The sequence below is a fragment of the Lagopus muta genome, chromosome 2, assembly GCF_023343835.1.
Source record: "Lagopus muta isolate bLagMut1 chromosome 2, bLagMut1 primary, whole genome shotgun sequence".
Lineage (NCBI taxonomy): Eukaryota > Metazoa > Chordata > Aves > Galliformes > Phasianidae > Lagopus > Lagopus muta.
The window spans coordinates 44,974,865-44,994,842 of NC_064434.1; the positions used below are offsets into that span (position 1 = coordinate 44,974,865).

Below are 19,978 nucleotides of genomic sequence, written 5' to 3' on the forward strand. Positions count from 1 at the left end.
TAAATAAATAAAATTAATATTCTAAATAATGAAATTATTTAGAATAAAGTATCAAATTCACAATTTTTTTTTTTAGATTCAATAGTGCTAAACATTTCTGATTTGAACTCAGAGTAGAATTCAAAAAAAAGATTCAAAAATAACAGCTAATTTTACTCAGATTTTCTAGTACTGCTGCTCTGTAATTTCCTGTGTGTTAAATTAGTGTTTAGATGATGTTTTGGCATCTTGATAGCCACTTAATAAGAAAAACAGTCATGAAAAATCTAAACAAACAGACACGATCTGAGAAACACGGATAGGGGACTTGAAGAATGACTTTTAGGTTGCTTTCAATTTTACCAGGAAACCACTGGCAGAACTAGAAAGTGTACCTAATTTTGAATTTTGTACCTCTGCTTTAATCATTTGGATGAGTACCTCCCTGCATGGAAACACTGCTGTAGTAGCAGAGCAATACTGCAGCCCTTTTGCAGGGCACAAGACTCCCAGTGGTGGCTGCTGGTAAGTCATACACTGAGCCTAGCCACTCAGGGTTGGAAATAGATGAGCTTTAAGTTTCCTTCCAACCCAAGTCAGCCTCCTTCTCTTTGGCTGGCAGTTAGATACTGGGACAGTTAGATACTGCAATGCAATGGTTATGGAATATCCACACTGCCCAGTCTCTTAACTATGCTGAGTTTCTGTATTGCAAAAAGAAAAGTTTAAATTAATCAACCAATCAATCACTGCTCTAAACCTTTGCTTTTTAGTCTATTTATACTGCAACTTATTGTTGCGTGTGTATAGTGGAGGGACCTGGAGTATACTGATGAACATAACAAAAGATAGCACTGGCAACAACTATCTGATGTTTATTTCAAACTTTCCTCATTCAACTAGTAGCCTTAGAAAAATCCAGGAATTTTAGAAAATGGATCACCAGACAATCAGAACCTTGTCCTTCCCTCATCTTTCCCCACTATACACATTTACTAAAGCAAGAAGAGAATGTGCTTAACCCAGACTTCTCTTTTAACATACAAGAAATAAAAATCATCTTACTTACTATACATCTTTAGTATGTGGATGAAAAAACAGTACCAAAGCATCAGTGCTCTGGTAATCAAATATTTATTGTTGGCACAAGTAAAGTGATCTGATATTGTCTTCAGCGTTATTTTTTTTGTATGTTAAAAGAAGTATCTGAGCTGCCTCATCTAAGCAGTTAACTTATCTAGGAGAGAAATAAGAATCAAATAATGCCAAATTTGTAAAACAAAAGCTGCGTACTGCAGAGCCCAACTAGGCAGCAAAGGAACCAGTCAGAGAAGTGTAGGAAATGTGACCATTATACCTGTCCATTTCTCATGTGCATATTCAGGTACTCTCCATTCACGCTGTGGCCATGCAGTAAGATTCCTGAGCTACTTCGGGGACGTATTTCAAAAACAACTTCAAATTTCAGACCTAGACTGAAGGATTCGTCTGTGAGGAAGAAAGAATACATTATCTTTGCACTGAGTTAATGGTGAGCCTGGACATCTACTCAGAGTCCCAGGGTAGAACCTATTTGTTCTGTCTTCAGAAGTACTAGAACCTGTTTCAATACACATACTTGAAGAGATAGCATGGTTTGCCACCCATTTACACTTCTGTTTGATTTTGTTTGAACTACTAATAATAGTTTTCTTGTGTTTTTCATTATTCAAGAAGAAAAAAGATATTTTCTTTAAAAATATTAGCAGTGAAATGGACAGCAGAAAATAGGTTCTATGTGGGTTTTTGGCAGTTTCTTATTGTGCAATTTGCTGGATATTCAGCAGTTTTTATACAGTGAGTGGGAGTTCACGAGCTTTGATGATTCAATAGCAGAAAGTCCCTTTTTCAATTTGCTGGCAGGCCTGGGAGCAAATTAGAAACACCATGTAGTTCTTCTTGGTGTTGCAAGAATGTGACCCAAAAAAAACCTTCTTAGAACATTTCCTGGAACACAGGACCATATCAATGAGGACCATTGATAGAAAAGATGCATCTGTCATGCTGTTCATTATCAAGATGTTCAGAAATTCTTTTAACAGAATTTTTGAATTACGTGTTATTTTATTAAGAAAAAAATAAGGAATGTTGGTGTTCTTGGTTTTAGCCAAATTGACTTTTGTGTTTCTAATAATTGTTACCATATTAGAATCTGTTCTCTTGTGAAATTATTCTAATTATTTTAAATATATGCATTCATACACCCATACAGATATATTTATGTAGCAACTTGTTAATTTTCATGGGGACATTCTTATCTGTCAACATCAGTTGCCTACCACAATAATGATCTGTATCTAATAATCTTTGCAGCTCACAGCCTTGGAAATTATCACATTCTTTAGTGAAATGTACTGTTTTGAAGTACAGTGAAAAGTATGGTTTCATTAGTGAATATATTTCAGCAGCGTGTTACCAAGGACGACGTATCCTCCTTCTGATGAAAAGTACGTTCCTGCTTCTGATGGGCCTTCAAAGCAAGGTGTTACACTAAACGTTTGTGAAGCTGAAGTGATTGATCTTCCATTGAGCTGTAAATTGCTGAGACAGCCACTAAAACTGTAGACTGAATTAATCTGGGGGAAGAAAGAACATGACTGATGGAACCGCTGGAAACAATGTGCGTAGAGCAAGGCAGTATTGTACATACCACGTAACCTCAAGGCAACCTGTCTTAGTGGTCAGTTTTTCCTGAAATGTGTAGCTACCTTGTTAGGCACATATCACCCAAGATTACCTTGAAGGAGTCTTTAATGACGTTGATTTTTCCTTTAACATTCCTTTCTATATACTTTAATATCAAAGATACAGAGCAGAATACTGATTTCTAGGTACTGTCTCAGAGCTACTGAGACAACAATAAAACTTATATATCTCAGATCTTAGGATGAAATTGATCTCAACTAATTTTACCTCACTCATCTAAGCTTGAATGTTGCTAAGACTTCTCTCTTCCTCAGGGACCATTAGCTTTCCAGATGCTGCTACAAGTCTACTGAAATCTATCCCAGCTACTGAGCTATCCTGGCTCAGCTCTGTGGGATCTTTGCTATCACATGAACTGAGCTGTGAGCTCCTCAATGTGCTGAGGACTGGGAACATACCTTTTTTTGGACTCATCCCTAGAGGCAGCTTTTGCTCTAGCTGTACATAAACATAAGGGTGATATAATAGCTGTCTGATTTACCTGGATATTTTTCACAGCTTTTCCTGGAGCTACACCCCCGATATACAGTGGTTCAGTGACTTGCCAGGTATTAGCATTACCAGTGAAAGGTTCTTCTAGTACTCGGAGACCATCAATTATCAAGCGACCAATATTTTTCCCTCTAATAAATATCACCTAGAAAGGGAGGAAAAAAATTTGGAAGATTACTTTCATATGTTGAGGGAATATTCCAGTGCAGTGGAAGAAAGTAAGAAGTTGAGAAGCTTGTGAGTCATAATTTGCAAATCAATTTTATTAACTGCCAGTATTCTTTGCTGGGCAACCTTCTCTCTTCATATCTGTATAAAGGTTGGATTGTAAAACTGCAGTCTTACCATTCTGGTGTATAAAGTGTCACAGGGTCTACTGAGATCCGCTCATCTTATATTTGCACATACGATTTGTTGCTACAGTACTATCACTATTAGTATTTTCATGGCTATCTCCAGTTTTATGGTCTGGATTTATCCAACCAGATTTAAAGACCTAAGCACCCAAGTTAGGAGCTTAGTGACTATAGAGTCCCTCTGTATGTACAGTAGGAAATTCACCTTGCCCCTAAAATTGTCTTTTATTTTCATGGACTACAAAGGGTGCCTTAGGCACTTCAAAAAATTTGCTGAACAAAACTATCCTAGTCCTTTCTTTCCTAGCTTTTTTTTTTTTCCCCTCACTATTCTGCATTTCTGCACACTTCTCATATTTCTACTCACATGATAGTTTTGTGAGTTCCTGGACTTTTACAGCTGATTCACCTTCCTATCCCTACTTAAGGACTTTATAAAATACACTGTGAAAGTTTAAAAAGCACTGGCAGAAGCTTCTCCACATATAGGTGTGGTTATGTAAATGTGAATGAAACCTCCATGAGTTATCAGATCAGCAGTGTCTTTACTGCAGCATTATAGCATGTATCATCATGCTGATTACTTTCTTTTACTTACATTGTGCCAAAGGCCATCATTGTATTTCTCTTGGCTCTTAATCCTTATCTTCTGATGACCAGCATTAAACATAAAAATGAGTCGTCCGTGAGCAACAAAAAGGGTCATGAAGTTGGTCTCCTTTTGGTCTGAGACATAGAAGATCATTCCGTGAGACGAGTGAGTCTTCAGACTGATAGAGAACTGAGCTCTGGCAAACAAAAATACATTATTAGTATTAAAGCAGATTTTACTGACTGAAATCAAACTGCAGGCAGAAGATGACTGAAATTTTTGTCTCTTTGTATGGAATATTTATCTCCTTTATGGAATATATGTTTCTGATAAACTTTCTAGTAGTTTTGAAGTAGAAGTTGGAGAAGAAGCTTCTTTACAAGGCAGATTTTCAAAAACCAAAATTGAATTTTGAATTGAGTGAATAAAATCAATACCACCAGACCACCAGAAAATGACAGTATATACATTTTTGTTCACAGCAGTGTTGGAGGGCTTTCACATTTTTCCAGTGGTGGCTCTGTTCACGATCATTTAATGTTACTCTACACGTGCTGCTAAATTTCTTCATCCTTGTAGGTCTTCATGACGTCTAAGACAACATGGCAAATTATGCTAACTCAGTTCAACATAGTGAGCAGTGAATGTTATTTCAATGTTTAGTATTAGGTTTATTATTTAGGTCTAAAAAATGGCAAAGCTATATTAGTGTAGCACAAAGACAGAACAGATTAGTTCTGCTTCTCATGTTAGATGAACTAGCTTAGCTGCTGTTTCTCACATTCCATGCATGCTAAGGGCCTTGCCAGTATCAGCTGTTGTAAAACATCACGAGTCATTGGTTTTTTAAAGTGCACATTACAATAAAAAGTCTGTAATAACAGTTGTAACAGGGACATGTCTTGTAAGGATGAGTAGAAATGTTAGTTTGGGTTTTCCTTGTTCTGTCTCACATGGGCACCATCAGGACTGCCCTAAGTAAAACACTGTTGATTTAAAACCAATGCTTTTGTTTTCTAAGTCAGGAAACAGCACTCTTCTTTTCTGAATTAGTGGTCTGGTATGCTTCCAGGAAGCCCTGTGTTGTTGCATTTATTGTCTTTCATGGGAAGTATTAAACCAAAATCCTGTGCTGGTCAAAACATATCATATGGAATATTCTGTGGGATCCTGAGAGTTTAATATCCACAATACTTGGACTCATTATAAATTATTTATATTTATGTTATGGCATGAACTGGACATGGTTTTCATAGCTTTATGTCCTACTGCATGGTGTGGATTCCTGAGCACTGAACAGATGCTAACATCCAGTCAACACATAACTATGCTTCATTTCTGGGTGAACGATCATGTTTTCCAGCTCTCATCTAATGCCATTACTTCTCGCACAGAGACTGACGATGCACTGCTTGTATATAACTAACATCCTTGAAGTCTTCATGCAAATGGGCAAAGAAACTTCTTTAAAAATATATATAATATAGATGAAGGCTCCACAAAAAGAACGTAATTGAAAACACATTGCAAAAATTTGCCTAAGATAAAATAAAAAACCCCAATAACACAGTAACAGCAAAAATATGCCCTTTTTCTTCTTTCGGTTTTCATATACATCTCTTGCTTCCTCAGTAATTATAATTTTTATTTCTAAAAGTCTCATTACCTTTCACTGAAATCCTTTGGTATGTGATCAAATTCTTGCCGACTGTTTGCTGTACCTCCAAACTGGTATGCATGTTCAGTTGCCTTGGGATTCATAGGCAAGTGGCATTGAGGGTCTTTTTGCATATTCACTTCTTGATACAGTTTTTTGAGGCCAGTTGAAGGCTGTGAGACCTTGTCCTTATCTCTTCCCACCTTCACAGAAAGAAAACCATTAACCTGAAATTTTAACTTAGGCTGGACATTAAAAAAGAGGATTATTGACATATAAGTTAATAATATGCTGTTTTTTTTTTTTTCTTCTTACAGAAATACAAGGAATGGTTCCAAGTCAGATCTTCCTTACAGAGATCTACTATAGATGCTAATTTAGAGCAGAAGTGATAAACAGAATGCCTGTATATAATTATAATCCATTCTCTTGCAGTTTTCCTGATAGACTCCTCCTCTATGCTTTTGACAATATAAGCAATTGCACGAGTATAAAAGAGCATGCTTGGACCAAAAGTGCTGCATGCTGGAAGAGGGATTTTTTTTCTCATTTATGCATATTAATGTGTGCTTACTGCACCCAGTAGAGTGAGCCAAATTGAAATAGCTGAAGAAAGCTTATTGCCTTTAGGCTGTAGAAGAAACCAAGAAGAGCTTTTTTGCAAGACATTTAAAAATATGTCAAATATTTTGTTTTACAGTTCCAGTACAAGAAAATGGTGTGAGTGTAGGCCAGATAGACCCGGTTAGGGCAGGCATTTGCAGTGATTCAGCGTGTAAAGAAATGGAATCCTTTCCTTTTCTACACACAAAGTATTCCTTAAGTATTACATTTTTGGATCCATAACTTTGTACAGAATTTAAAGTTACAACACAGTATGTATCAACTCTGTACTGATACTATTTGTAGCAAACCTTTTTATTACGGTTTCCTTTGGCTTTTGATGAGTTTCTTCCTTTCTTATGAAGCAGAGCAACTGGTGGGGATTCAACAGGGCATCCATAAAAGGAAGTCTGAACTTTCTCTGAGTACCGCTGGAAATCTTCCACTTCAACCTCCCGATCCAATCTATGTTTCAAGGAGAGGATGACAAAATCAGCTTTTTTTTTTTTTTCCCCAGTGATGTAATTTTTTAAATAAAAAGAATCACAGTAATTTACATTTGTATTTTAAATACTGTTTTGATGGATTTTTTTCATTCTTGGATTGTGAATAAAAGTACAGATGTATCAGTCAGTGTTTGGGTATTGTGGGCAGCCTATACTGCTTTTGTATGTTCTATCCATGCTTTCAAAAACAGAGAGGCTGAATCTGCAACACCAACTTCCCTTTAACATCGTCTATATAAGAACAGTTCCTAAAGTGATTAAGGCCAACAAATACGGACCATTTTCACATGACTAAACTCCTAATTTCAGCAGTGTTCATGAGATGCCTTAGCATCATTTTGTTTCAAAGGCAGGGATGAAAGCTACATCATATAAATGTAAATGAAAGCTATGCAAATTCCACATTGCACAAACAGCATTAGCAGGTGCAACAGTGAAAACTGATTTACATCAAATTATTCCCACTTCAACAATATCACAACCTACCAAGTCTGTGCCAACAGATTCCATAGAAAATAAGGTGAGAAACTTATTCACACATACTGTCTAGCCTCACAAAATGAGAGAGGGATTTTTATTGTTAAAATAAATCAGTTCTCTGGAGCTATAACCCGAGCTGTCAGGCAGCAATTGCCTGGTAATGTGTTTGGGAGGATGCCACACACCTAGTGAAGTATGCATTGCTTATGCACCCAGTGAAGTTAGCTTGCTGTGTTTTGAGGGGAGAGCCACCAAAATAGAACTTCTTGATGCTGTCAGGGCTTTTCCCTGCTTTGTCCTTCACTGGATTCTTCTTGCTTTGTTTCTTGTCATCAACACTCAGCTCATATCTGCAAAGACAAAGCATCCACTTTGTAGGCTCATTTTGGAAAAGCCTATGTTGGTCATTAGATGGCATATTACACACATCTAAAATGTTCTGCTTGATGTATAAAATAATGGAATAGCAGCTCTCTGTAGTCATGAAGAGACCTTCCTGCTTCCAGCTGTGCAAGAAGCATCACAGCAATTAGCCCACTGGCAACCAGTGTCCAAAGGCACAGGGATATGAAGTCCAAAAAATACAGCCCACCCAGTGAAGATACATAAACCAAGGGATTGCTAATAAATAGACGGAGCCAATGTTTGGGTAATAGAAGACCTAAGCACATACTGTTTCTTCTTTATGTCCCTATCTCTTTTTCCTTCTCTTTCATCACAATACATTGATGTTTGACCTCATACAATGTTCTATACCTAAGATCAATTTGCAATTAACACTTAATTTCTGCAAGTATCAGGAAGAGTGCTACTGCTTTAAAGAGGAACTGAGTATAGCTAAAACATTCAACACGGATTTTGTTTGGCAAGTTCAGAATTCAGTGCACTCAGTGAAACATATGAGACAGCTCTCAGCACTGGGGAGACCTCAGAACTCAGTTCTGGGGCACCTCTTTTTCACTTGCATCTTTTTGAACCGTGTTTTTCAGATGTAAGAAACCATAGGTGCAAACATTCCTTTCAGATTAGAAAGCTGAGAATGACCTGGTTGTATCTGCATAGGCAAGATTCTTGACGAAAGATTGTTTGAGTATTGGACAGTCTTAAGAAAATTCTAAACACAGAAAACAACAGTAAAATTCACACTAACAAAACAATGCTTTCAAGTTTTCTGATAAGCGTGTACATAGATTTATTCCCCACTGCTATATCTAATCTAACATTTGCATCTGTCAGTACTAAAAACAATTTAAATATGTTCCACTCTGTATATCCCAAATGAATGCTTTTTCAGAAGATGCTTCAACTATTTCAGGGTCAATTTGGGATTGCTTTAACAAATCAGAATAATCAATCCTAGTGAAGAAAGAATCTCATGCTACTTTTTAATTATATTAAACTGCTTTCATACCTAAGGACAAGAAAGGACTAAGCTTTTAAAACTACAATTATTTTCTTTTAGTTTTAATAACAATTCCCAGCACCTCATATTCAGGTCACAGGGCAAATTTCAGTCAGAGATTTTGTCTTTGATTTTTTTTTAAACTGAATTAATCAGTTAAAAATATAAATGAAAAGCCCACTTTGAAAGAAAATATTACATGTTAACATGTTCTTTACATGAAATATTTATATTCTGAAGGTAGGGATTAAAAGGTGCTGGACAGCTTTACCTTTCTGGTGTGAGAGAAGTAATGATAAAGTGAGTTTTTCCATCGTTGTAATTTCTGTCTGGTGATTGAATTTTGATTCCACTTGCATTTAAAACAACAGCACCTCTGTCCATGGAGATGGATAATACATCTGACTGAAATATAGACAAAAACATCTTCATAAGTGAGTACAGTATGAGAAAGATAACAGTTCTGTACATTTTCCTGTTGGATTTACTTTCTCCAGCTGAGGAGATTTCTTATCACTATTTTCCCTATTTTTTACTGTCTTTTGCACAAACTGAGAACCAAAACAGGAGATTATCTCAAATTGATATTCTTGTGCTTTCTGAAGCCTGAATTCTGGGAATTCTGTTGCTGATTATGTTTCCTGTATCTGTCACAGGAGCTTCTTCTACCTAGAATGGAAGTATGATGTTTACATTTCCTTTGTGCTTCTGGCACCACTGCTGTGGTACTACGCAGAGCAGCTTAGCTTTTAGCAAGATTACTGCTGTCATAAGGCCAATGCATTTTTTCTTTTCTTAATTCCCTCTAATCAGACATGTTCAGTCACTCAAAATTATCTTAGAGATATGATCCTTTATCTGGGTCAGGCATACAGGATCAGAGTGCCACATAGCTTGAATATTATCTGTTTCATTAGCACAAGCACTGCCACTGTGCACTCAGAGGAATCATGCTGTCTCATTCTGTCAAGTACTAAATTGCTGAACTTCCATTTCTTAAACAGGGCACTTGGCATCTCATAGGATTAGAGCTTTTGAGTTAAAAACAGAAGTGGTGTTCAGAGTCTCATTTATGCAAGCAGCATGGATAACCAACATGGTTTCAATTTAAGGCAATATTCCATGCTGTAAAAAGTGGTTATAGGTGTCATACAGCCTTCCTTGCTGCACTGCTCATGATCTTCTGCAAGTATGCCAGAGAAGACTTTTGAGATGGCTGCAGATGTTCTGTCATGTGAGCTTGTGGGTGCTGCTGATACAGGTCTGAAACTGCAGAATTCTGGAATCACTCTGGTTCATTCAACATTTTGGGAGTGCAAGTCCATATTTCTGCCCATGGCACTTCTTCAAGGGAATATTTGGAGTAACTTGGCTTCCCATAGCTGCAAGGAGCCATTCTCTGGTTCAGCTTTTCCTGGTTACACATGGAGGTCTAAGTACAGGGAATATAGGCAGTTTTTTGACTGGTTTTCTGTAAACTCTGCAATACTCAGAATAACGTTCTATTAATCCAAACAAACATTCTGTCTTTGCTTGTAGGGAGTTGCCTCTGAAAGGAAAATTTCAGGTCCTTAGAATTATTTGTACTTTAGTAGCATCTACAGGTCCAAATAGGGATTGCAGTGCAGTAAGATCTACCTTCTATCAAAATAATGTCTAGGCATTGCAGGGTTTCATCAGCGAATCAAATGTGAACTGTGAAAATGAGTACATTGAGGAATGCTTCTATACTGCAGACTGCTTTCGTTAAAAGATGAAGTGAGAAATTCTATTATACCCATAATATTCTCCTGGATAACAATCCAAAGGAAAAAAATAAAACAGTAAAGAAAGATGTACTCACTCCTTCAGAATAGTAGAACAGCAGCCCATTGGGCTGCAATGTCCGGAAATTAAAGCCTCCTTCAAATTCACTTAAGAGGGATACTTTTTGGCTTGATGCAATGAAGCTCTCTCCATTGAAATATGCTTTGCGAGATATCTGTGTATTAAATAAAACAAATTTACATGTAAACTTCATAAAACATTCAAATAATAAAAAGAACGAGGCTATTTTGTTTTTCCTTTTAAAGACTAAGCCAGTTCAGTTCTTCTATAACAGTTCTTTTTTTTTTGTGTATGTCTTAAGCTAACTTTGGAGGCTCTCCCTGGCATGCTGTGAAAATCATAAGGAAGTATACATATTTTAGACAGTGTAAGCTAAATTGCTTTTAGTTTCCTGGGATTCTTGGCCTCATCCTAAGTCTGTTGATGCTAAAAATGAGCAAGAAGCCTAGAAGCAGAGGATGCTTAAGCCTCTATCCGTGTTGTACGGTATTGAGAACTACCCCAGCATGCTAGCATGTTGCACTGAATGCTGGTGTGGGGGACTGATTGGATATGACAGTCTACAGCCCTCTGAGAGAGAAGGAAAACTGGGTCTGAGATAGGTCAAATTGCAGCTGGCCAAATTGCATTCCTCCTTTATAGAAGGTGAGATTGAGCAATGAATTATACTAGTGGTGGGCTCCTTCATCTTCATGCATTCTCAATGTGGTTTTAGAAAGTGATGGCCATAGTATGAAGACCACAAACGCTGTTTAGACTTTCCAGTCTTGCACTGTAATGAACAAATGATGAATGATGGAAAGGATCAGAAAGTAAAAGACAATTTTCTTGGTATTAAAGCTTATGCAGTTGGCCCGTGTATGACAGAGGTAGAGCTGGATTGACGTAAGAGTATTTTTTGTAACTCATTAGAAGGGTGAATATCTTGCTGTTTTTTTCATCCCAAACACCTGCAGTAGGACACATTTGAGAATTCTCCTTGTTTCTTTAATAAAAACTAATTTACCTGAGAATATTTCCATTCAGAATGCACCATACAATGTATTTCAAATCCAGCCTTCATATTACAATCTCACATATAATAACGGTATCAAGTAAAGTACCTTCTGCTGCAATTCTCTGTGAAAATTGGATTGCACGTCAGCAGACAGCATGCGTGCATACACATGCACACACACACAAACACACACAGTGAATGAATTAGTTTTCACTTCCTTTTTTTAAGTGTTACCTTCCATTGTTTGGAATGAAAGACAAGCTCATGACTGTAACCATTGCCAAAATTTTGTTGTTACCTCACAAATTAAGTTATGCTTACCAGTGAATCCTCAGGGCACCCGTAACTGATTCCCAGGGTTCCTGGTTCTTCCAGCAAGTTGAAATCCTTCTTTTGGAACTGAAAACCCTTCATGCAGCCTTTAAAGCCAATAATTCCTGCCAGATGTGAACTAATGCTGTTGGAAAACAATGTCAAACAAGCTGCAATTACATATTTTTTGCCTTCCAGAATATATATTTATTGTCAAGGTGTTCTTAAAAATTTGGAAGAGTTTCAGTCATTTGCCTCACTTGTGCCCAATTCCTACATCTTTATGTAAAACAGCTATTTAACCACATTAGTGGTTTTGAAGTCAAGATACACCAGCTGTAACAAACATTACTGGGAGAAGTGTATGAGAATTCAGAGAAAACATTTACAAAGTAACTTGAAAAGATAAAAATGGTTGCTGAAACAAAAGGACACATTTCTAAATGGATTTGTACCTACTTACGGTAAAAATAAATTGAGTTATGTCTTCATTTATCATTTTAGAAAAGTTCTATTTTAATTTTCCTTTCTTGCTTTTACTGGCAAGCTCCTTTCTTATTCTGGGAAGCAAATGGATCCATATTTCTTAACAAGAATTAATAACAGAGGTCAAGGAAGTAAGAGTAAATACTGATTGCTGGTGAATAGGTTTATGTAGGTTTAAATTAGAGCAGTAGGTAGGCTTCCAGGGTACTTTCTATGCTGGATTTGAGGTGCATAGCACAGCATTGTATCCCAGCTGCTGTTGCTCACCGCTCAAAGTTTTTCTACTCCACTCCTCACTGAGATAAAACAGCATTACAGCACAGGACAAATGTCACTGAATTTATCCTCACAATATTCAAGCTGTATGAAGAAGAAGACATTTGCCAAAAACTGCAGAGGTTCTGTGACAGAGCAGGGAAATGACATGGGGCTTACTTGGTACCAATCCAGGAGATAATCAGGGAACAAACACACTGAAGGAATGAATGTGAAATTCAGAGTTTTGACTTGACAAGCATGTAGACAGTCTTTGTGCCTTCCACAAGACTTCCTAATGGCTAGGTTCTCACCTCATATAGATAATACTGACTGTCCTGACATCTGCTTCTGCAATAGTTTTCTATGCTTTATATCATTGTAAGGTAGGCACTGGAAACATGAAAAACAAATCAAGCTCTGGAAATACTTGCTTTTCTACACTGGCTAAAATGGACCATCAAGTGGAATAGTTCAGATGCACATGTTTGAAATAAGGAGAGAGGGGGAGCAGGTCGGGGCTTAATCTGCTGCTCAGTAAATCAGCATGAAGGCTAAATGAACAGGAAGTCTCCAGTCATTTTCACTGGGATTTGGATCACGGTGTGTGGATCAAAGTGTGGTGTGTCAGTCAGTCAGTTAAGCCTCTACTCTGACTGATCATGCAGAAGCTGCAAACAGGCCATTAACTTAATAACATTTTCTAGATGCAAACAGAACTGAAGAAGATAGGTTTAAAGACAAAGAAAAATGTCTTCTGAATTTGTTCTCACATTTCCCAGCCCTCAGAACTCCTAGCTCCATGTAAGCATTTGCTTTATGAAGTGAGTGAAGTGGGAGAAAAATAGTGCTGTTGAAATGAAGGAAAATATTCTGCTTTGAAGAAAAATTAAACTTCTCCTTTAACTCTACAGCTACTTCTGCCCTGCTGCTGTACCCCAATGTCAGTCAAACGTCAATCTGCCTAAAAAAAGGAAACACAGGTATCAATAGTAGCTAGCTAGACAGTTGCATTTCTTCAGTGTCATAATTCTAAAAGCAAACTATGCACCCATGGGAAAAGTTGTCACCACATTTGAATCATACTTTTTGCTGTGTAGCCTTGTCTTGAGAAAAAAGGTGGGTATGATACAAAAAGCAAAGCTGTAGCTCCGTGTAAATAATTTCAATATACCTTTCCAATTTTTATAACATTTTTACCATATTTTTATAATGCCTATTGTTATTTTTCTGTGATACCACTTGTTCTTTTTCTTTTTTCCTTTACATTATCTTCCACATGTTTTGTAGAATGACCACAATACATTTGGAAAACCATGGACATAACTAATGTGATTCATCTTGTATCCTACATTGTGAACAAGTTTAACTTGCTATGGGGCTACTCAACTGCACAGATTTCTGCATCTTTCTGATTTTTTCAGTGTTCTTTAGGCTTGAGTAATGAAAGCATTTTTGACCATTCTTTTACCTTTTTTTTCCTCTAAATCATTGATGTATTCAATATTGACCCTAAGGGAGATCCTTTGGGCATGTGCTGTAGAACTTCTATTGTGTGAAAATGGAGGAGTTACTACTATGTTCTATTTTCTCTTTCCAGGCATTTTATAATCCAATGCAGCCTTTCCTTCCTCCAACCCACCAGTTTTTTCAGTAGCCCTAGTGATAAATCTTTATGAAGAGCAATGAATATTGCACAGGCTACTTCTCCCTTATCCCCCATTTTATTTTCATGTTCAGTTAATTACATGGGATCAAAAGGCATCATTTTCTTTTACAGTGTTTTGTCCCTATCGTTAAGTGTATATCATTACATCTCATTATTTATCAATTCCAACAAAAGGGTCTCCTGGAAACAAAACAAGGTTTCAGGAGACTTACCAGTAATTCCTACTTATTCTGCAACATTTGCTATCCTCTCTTTTTTAAAAACATCAAGGTTATTTTAAAGAGAACCTGTATTTCCGTTAGCAGTTGTGACTCTTTAGTTAGCAGCTAAAGCCCTTTGGAATCTGAGCTGTAGGGAATGTGTATTTCCTGCCACATCCTTCTTCAAGCATCTAGAGCCCTGATCTCCCAGAGTATGACACTGCCCTGGTGGATTACCATTACAGTAAATTGGAGTATTATGGTTCTCTAGGATCAAGCTTGGCTTCTATCAAATGATAGAATATAGGATAGGTATGATAGGAAAATGAGACTTTTATTTTCTTCCCACACCTACTCAGAGCCAGCTGACTTGAGTTTAAAGAGAAAATAAGATTCAACAGAACTGATGTGCACAGTAGGAAAGATATCTTTAGATTTGAAAATGTTGTTGGTGAAGAGTTTTGATCCTTCAGCTAATGCATTTTCATTTCACAAAGATATTTTTGCACAGTGAGAAGAGATAATGATTCTACATATTCATGCATGTCCCTTACGAAGACAGGCTGAGGGAGCTGGGCTTGTTCAGAGAAAAGAAGGCTGTGGGGTGACCTCATTGCAGCCTTTCAGTACCTAAAGGGAGCCTACAAACAGGAGAGGAGTCAATACTGTGAAAGGGTAGATAACAGCAGGACAAGGGGAAATGGTTTTAAGTTGAGGGAGGGAAGATTTGGGTTGTATGTCAGGGGGAAGTTCTTTACAGAGAGAGTGGTGAGGTGCTGGAACAGGCTGCCCAGAGAGGTTGTGGATGCCCCGTCCCTGTGCTTGAACAGATTGGATGGGGCCCTGGGCAGCCTGGTCTAGTATTAAATGTGGAGGCTGGTGGCCCTGCATGTGGCAGGGGGTTGGATATTCATGATCTTTGAGGTCCTTCCAACCCGGGCCATTCTGTGATTCTGTGTTTAGAATTGCCTTTTTATCTTAAGAAGATAATGGTTTCTGTTAACCTAAATGAAACAGAACCAGTTTCAGCAGAATTTAGCAGAATCCATCCTAATCTTTGGTACTGTAGAACTCTGAAAAAAACAAAAAGAAGTTTGTCCTAAGGGTTGTTTTACATAAGGTGTTGAAGCTAGGAAAAACACAGAATCACAGAAGGGATGAAGTGAGAAGAGATCTCTGGTCCAAACCCTGCTCAGGCACAGACACCTAGAGATGCTTCCCCAGGACTATGTCTGGGAGGCTTTCAAGTCTTTTCAAGGAGAGAGACTCCGTAAGCGACCTGGGCATCCTGTGCCAGTGCTCAGTCACCTGCACATTAAAGAAGTGCTTCCTGAGAAACTACAGTGATACACTGTAAGCCTTTCAGCACATGTAACTTAAATTACACCAAGATAATGACTAAATCCCAGCTGTAAACCAACCTGGACTGTAAGATCTCAGCAGGTGCTCCTCCAATGTAGATGTCTGTGAATGGCATTGCTGTTCTTTCATTGTCAACGCTTTTTATATGTCGTCTGTCTACTACCAAGATCATCTTCTTAGAATTATGATATATTATAGAAATCTGAAAAGAAAAACATGTTCTTAAAAGTTTCTAAAATGCCATCTTTGTTAAGTTGTCATGGTGATTTTTCAAGATCAATAGTATCATTATGTCTTTTTGTTTGAACAGTTATTCTCATTTATCAAAAAAGTTGTTTGTAAAATAGGATAGGCTGTCAGTTCTAATAGGGAACTTGTTTTGATGTCATCTAATTCTCTAATTCTTGAAGAAACAGGATACTTTGCTTAAATTCATACAAAACTACCCCCATACCAAATTCTACTCTGCACAAAGCAGATAAACTCCATCAGCTTTGCAGTGCTTTCTTGATTTCTACAAGAAGTTAGGGCAGATTTCTACAAACCTCACTGCACTGTCAAAGCATAAAAGGCATATATTTTCCCTGCTTAAAAAGTTTGAGCAGAACAGTAGCTGTTGCTATAGTTTGAATTTACATTGAATCACATTTACAACAAGCCACTAGGGGGAATTTGCTATTGCTGCTGCCACTGTCACAGTTACAGTGGCTTAAAGCAAAATCTCTTAAAACTAGTACACCTTGGTGTTTATGATCTGCCTAAATCCCTAAAATACTATCCGTATATAAAAGATTGTTACCTGAATAATTCTTACTTTGAATGAAATGGAAAATACAATACCTCTTGTAACACAATGCATAACAACTAAGGCAGTCAAGTTAACAACATGCCATGTTTTTAGTTCAGGAGCACTGTATATTTGAAGTATGTAATTATCACTGCAATAATTTCAATCTGAATTCTAATACTTTCTTCTTCTTTTTTTTTTTTTCCCACATGAAAAGTCCTGTTCTTGTCTATCAGTATGCAGAATCTATTCATAAGCACTGTTTTACCAGGACTCTTGGAGAGACCCTCATGAACTGGCTCAGTGCTGGCAGGAATGATGTGCTCTTTCACATGTGAGGTATGTGTCTACTCTTCTCTTCTGCCCGCTTGTGCATCACTACCTGCCTTCTCATCCTTTTCCTCTTCTAATTGGAGCAAATTGTGCCTGCTTTGGAGCTGCTGGGATAGTTAATTACATGGCTGTGACTGTAACCCCATATCTCTACCTCATGAAATTTAGCATCATTAATCTGAGCCTTCTTCATGGAGTCCTCTAGCAGCACTGGGCCGGTGCTGAAGCCAAAGTCATAGCGGAGGTACAGGAATCCATTGTGCATCTCTAGACTGAAGAACATACTCTATATAAGACAAACAAACAAACAAAAAGAAAACAGTCAGGAAAACAGTATGATTGTGTCAGGAATTAAAAAAAATGAACAGTGTAATGAGACCAACTGACATTGTGAACATCAGACTACTCAGAAAAGGTCGTATCTTTCCAAAACTAGAGCAGAGCTTCTGGATTAATTCATAATATATGCATATGTAGACACATAATTGCTTGATAAACACCACGTATTTGAAGGCTTGGTGAAATGCTTTTCTGGAGAAACTGAATTTAGTAGAACAGGTATGTCAATATTCTTCACCAGCAAAGTATTTGTAATGTGAACACATCTATTTTCTGTCAAAGTAAAAGCACATGCCCAAGGAAAGATACTATCTTGGTAAAAACAATGATGTGCTAGAATAGTTGGGGCTGCATCAGCAGCTTCTGTCAAGATGCCTAAAATAGCACAGCATTATATCTTTTCACAGCCCCAATCACTGTATTTGCTGAAGGCTGAGCAATAGGTGGAGTGTATTTACTGTATATTTGGTTTCTGGATTTCCTGACTATTCCTACTTCTTGGTTTGGATTCTCTTTAGTGGTTGAGTGTCCTAGATTTTATAAACAGAAACTCTACTCCAGCAAACCTCTGGGGAGGGCTTGAAATGAAGATCTATAGTACAGACTTTGTCTCCTTCTGAATCTGAACATAAGAAAGCAGACAGTTTACAGAACTGTGGATCTGGGTTAATGCTTTTAATGCTACTGTTTGTATTCTCTTTAGTGTGCATGCTGTTCCCATACTTAATGGAGACATGGGAACAATAATACTCTTAAAACAACTACAGGCCATGGACTAATGTCTCTGACACAAATTATTCCACACTCAGAAGTCATTACTTGAAGTAATAAAAGTAAGTCTTAATCTAGTGCTTTTAAATGAAAATGCAGCTTGGGTTTGTTTTGAAAACTTTTAACTTGAAAATTAAGCAGGGATTACATTTATAGTAATTATGAGCTGTCCTTGCAGAATGGAATAATGGGGCAGTTTACACAGTCTTTCTAAAAGGGTTTGTTAGCAGGCTAGGTCTTCCACAGATCACAGTTTTCACTGTAACATACAAAGTGCACGTGTCCAACAAATCTGCACGCATTTTTTGCTCAGAAGATCTGCAGTTGAGGCAGTAAAGCTTTGACCAGCAGTTGCTTAGTCTAGATTCTCCTGAAAGCAAAGGTCAGTGGTGGCATGCTGTGCTGCAGAGCAAATCTCTCTCCACAACTCTACTGTGCAAGTTAAGATGAAAAATAAAAAGTAACTCTGTTCTGATGGTGGATTTGTTGCCTTCTGAATACTCACGCTGGTGTGCAGACCAGTGTGTGTCTGTGGTATGCATTAACATTGTACATTGTTTTCTGTGGCTTTATCAACCTGTAATCCACAAAGAACTTTGGAGACTGATGTGGAGATGCCAAAAGACAAATAAAAAATCTGAGCTTGTCTTCAGGGGATATTTGTATGTAGTCTTCTTTAAACCATTTCAGAGTTTGCATCACCATCAAACATCTGAAAAGCTGGCAACATCTGGATCTAGCTAATTTTTTTGTGTTACTTTCTATATTCAGTACTTAAATAACTATTTAGCTCTAGCACTCCCTGAGATACAGCTATAAAGTGGCAGCTACCGCAAAATGACTGTTCTATAGGAGCTACTTCACAGAATTTTTCTATAGATTTGAATGTACATTCACATTTAAACAAAGGTACAACTCCTGATCTTAAGTGGTATATCATCACAGGGTCATCACAGTGGCATTACCACTCAAAAGTCCTAAATATCTGAGCAGAGTTCAGCTCTCATAAGCATCTGCCAGTTCTCTCCCATTGTATGTATGTACCAGATAAACACAAAGGTATTACCTCTTTCCAGAATTAAAATATTTTGTATTTCTCATGATATTGCAAGTACTGGAGAACCTGTGATATTCATGGCTAAAGGGCACCAGAAGAATTTGATACTCACTCCATTAACCATCAGCAGGATCAATCCATTGTCTGTAGGTGTTCGAACTTCTATGTCAAACCGTGTCACCTGGCTGAATCTTCCCCTCCTCTCAATATTTCTTGCCACGGCATAGCCAGAACCATCAAAGAAATAACTCACAGCTCGACTCTGAGTGAAAGCCAACTTATTTCTATGAAAAAACAATCAGGGAAGCAAAAATTGACAGTATCAGCACTATGGTCCCCGTTTTCATTTGGAAATTTAAGGGCCTTTATAAATTAAAGTACTTTCTTGAAATTATTATTCTGAACCGATGCTTTCTCCTGGAAGTGATGAGACTGGTGACTTTTTCTTTCAAATTCTTTCTGGGAATTTTTTTCTGAAATGTATAGATTTGAAGGTGCATCTAACTCCTTTGTCATCAGATTATGCTTTCATTCTATGCTGTTTGTAAAGGACAGGACAATTTTTTGCTGATCCTCATAAGGGTAATGACACTTAATGAAATTATCTTAAGGATACATATGTTTTTACTAAGAGGTTGCTTGGTTTGTGCAGAAATCCATTTGAATTCTCCACGGCCTTTAACTGAGAATGGGCCCCTCTGGGGAGGAATGGGCCACATGCACTGACATGGAGAGCAGCAGCTCTCAGCTCCTGGTTCCCTCTGCAGTTCC

The 19,978-nt window shown here is 37.5% G+C and overlaps 1 protein-coding gene across 2 annotated transcripts in view; it reads right to left on the minus strand.

Moving 5' to 3' along the window:
• Nucleotides 1-19,978, minus strand: part of LAMA4 (laminin subunit alpha 4) — a 96,951-nt gene that overhangs the window by 5,890 nt on the left and 71,083 nt on the right. For both annotated transcript variants that reach the window (XM_048935529.1, XM_048935528.1), the window contains exons 23-35: nucleotides 19,320-19,491; nucleotides 17,195-17,326; nucleotides 15,980-16,122; nucleotides 11,958-12,093; nucleotides 10,656-10,793; nucleotides 9,084-9,217; nucleotides 7,596-7,760; nucleotides 6,736-6,889; nucleotides 5,831-6,024; nucleotides 4,171-4,360; nucleotides 3,206-3,361; nucleotides 2,435-2,594; nucleotides 1,337-1,467 (exon numbers count right to left, since the gene is read on the minus strand). In XM_048935529.1, the coding sequence (XP_048791486.1) occupies nucleotides 1,337-1,467; nucleotides 2,435-2,594; nucleotides 3,206-3,361; nucleotides 4,171-4,360; nucleotides 5,831-6,024; nucleotides 6,736-6,889; nucleotides 7,596-7,760; nucleotides 9,084-9,217; nucleotides 10,656-10,793; nucleotides 11,958-12,093; nucleotides 15,980-16,122; nucleotides 17,195-17,326; nucleotides 19,320-19,491 (2,005 nt within the window). The remainder of the gene's footprint in view (nucleotides 1-1,336; nucleotides 1,468-2,434; nucleotides 2,595-3,205; nucleotides 3,362-4,170; nucleotides 4,361-5,830; nucleotides 6,025-6,735; nucleotides 6,890-7,595; nucleotides 7,761-9,083; nucleotides 9,218-10,655; nucleotides 10,794-11,957; nucleotides 12,094-15,979; nucleotides 16,123-17,194; nucleotides 17,327-19,319; nucleotides 19,492-19,978) is intronic.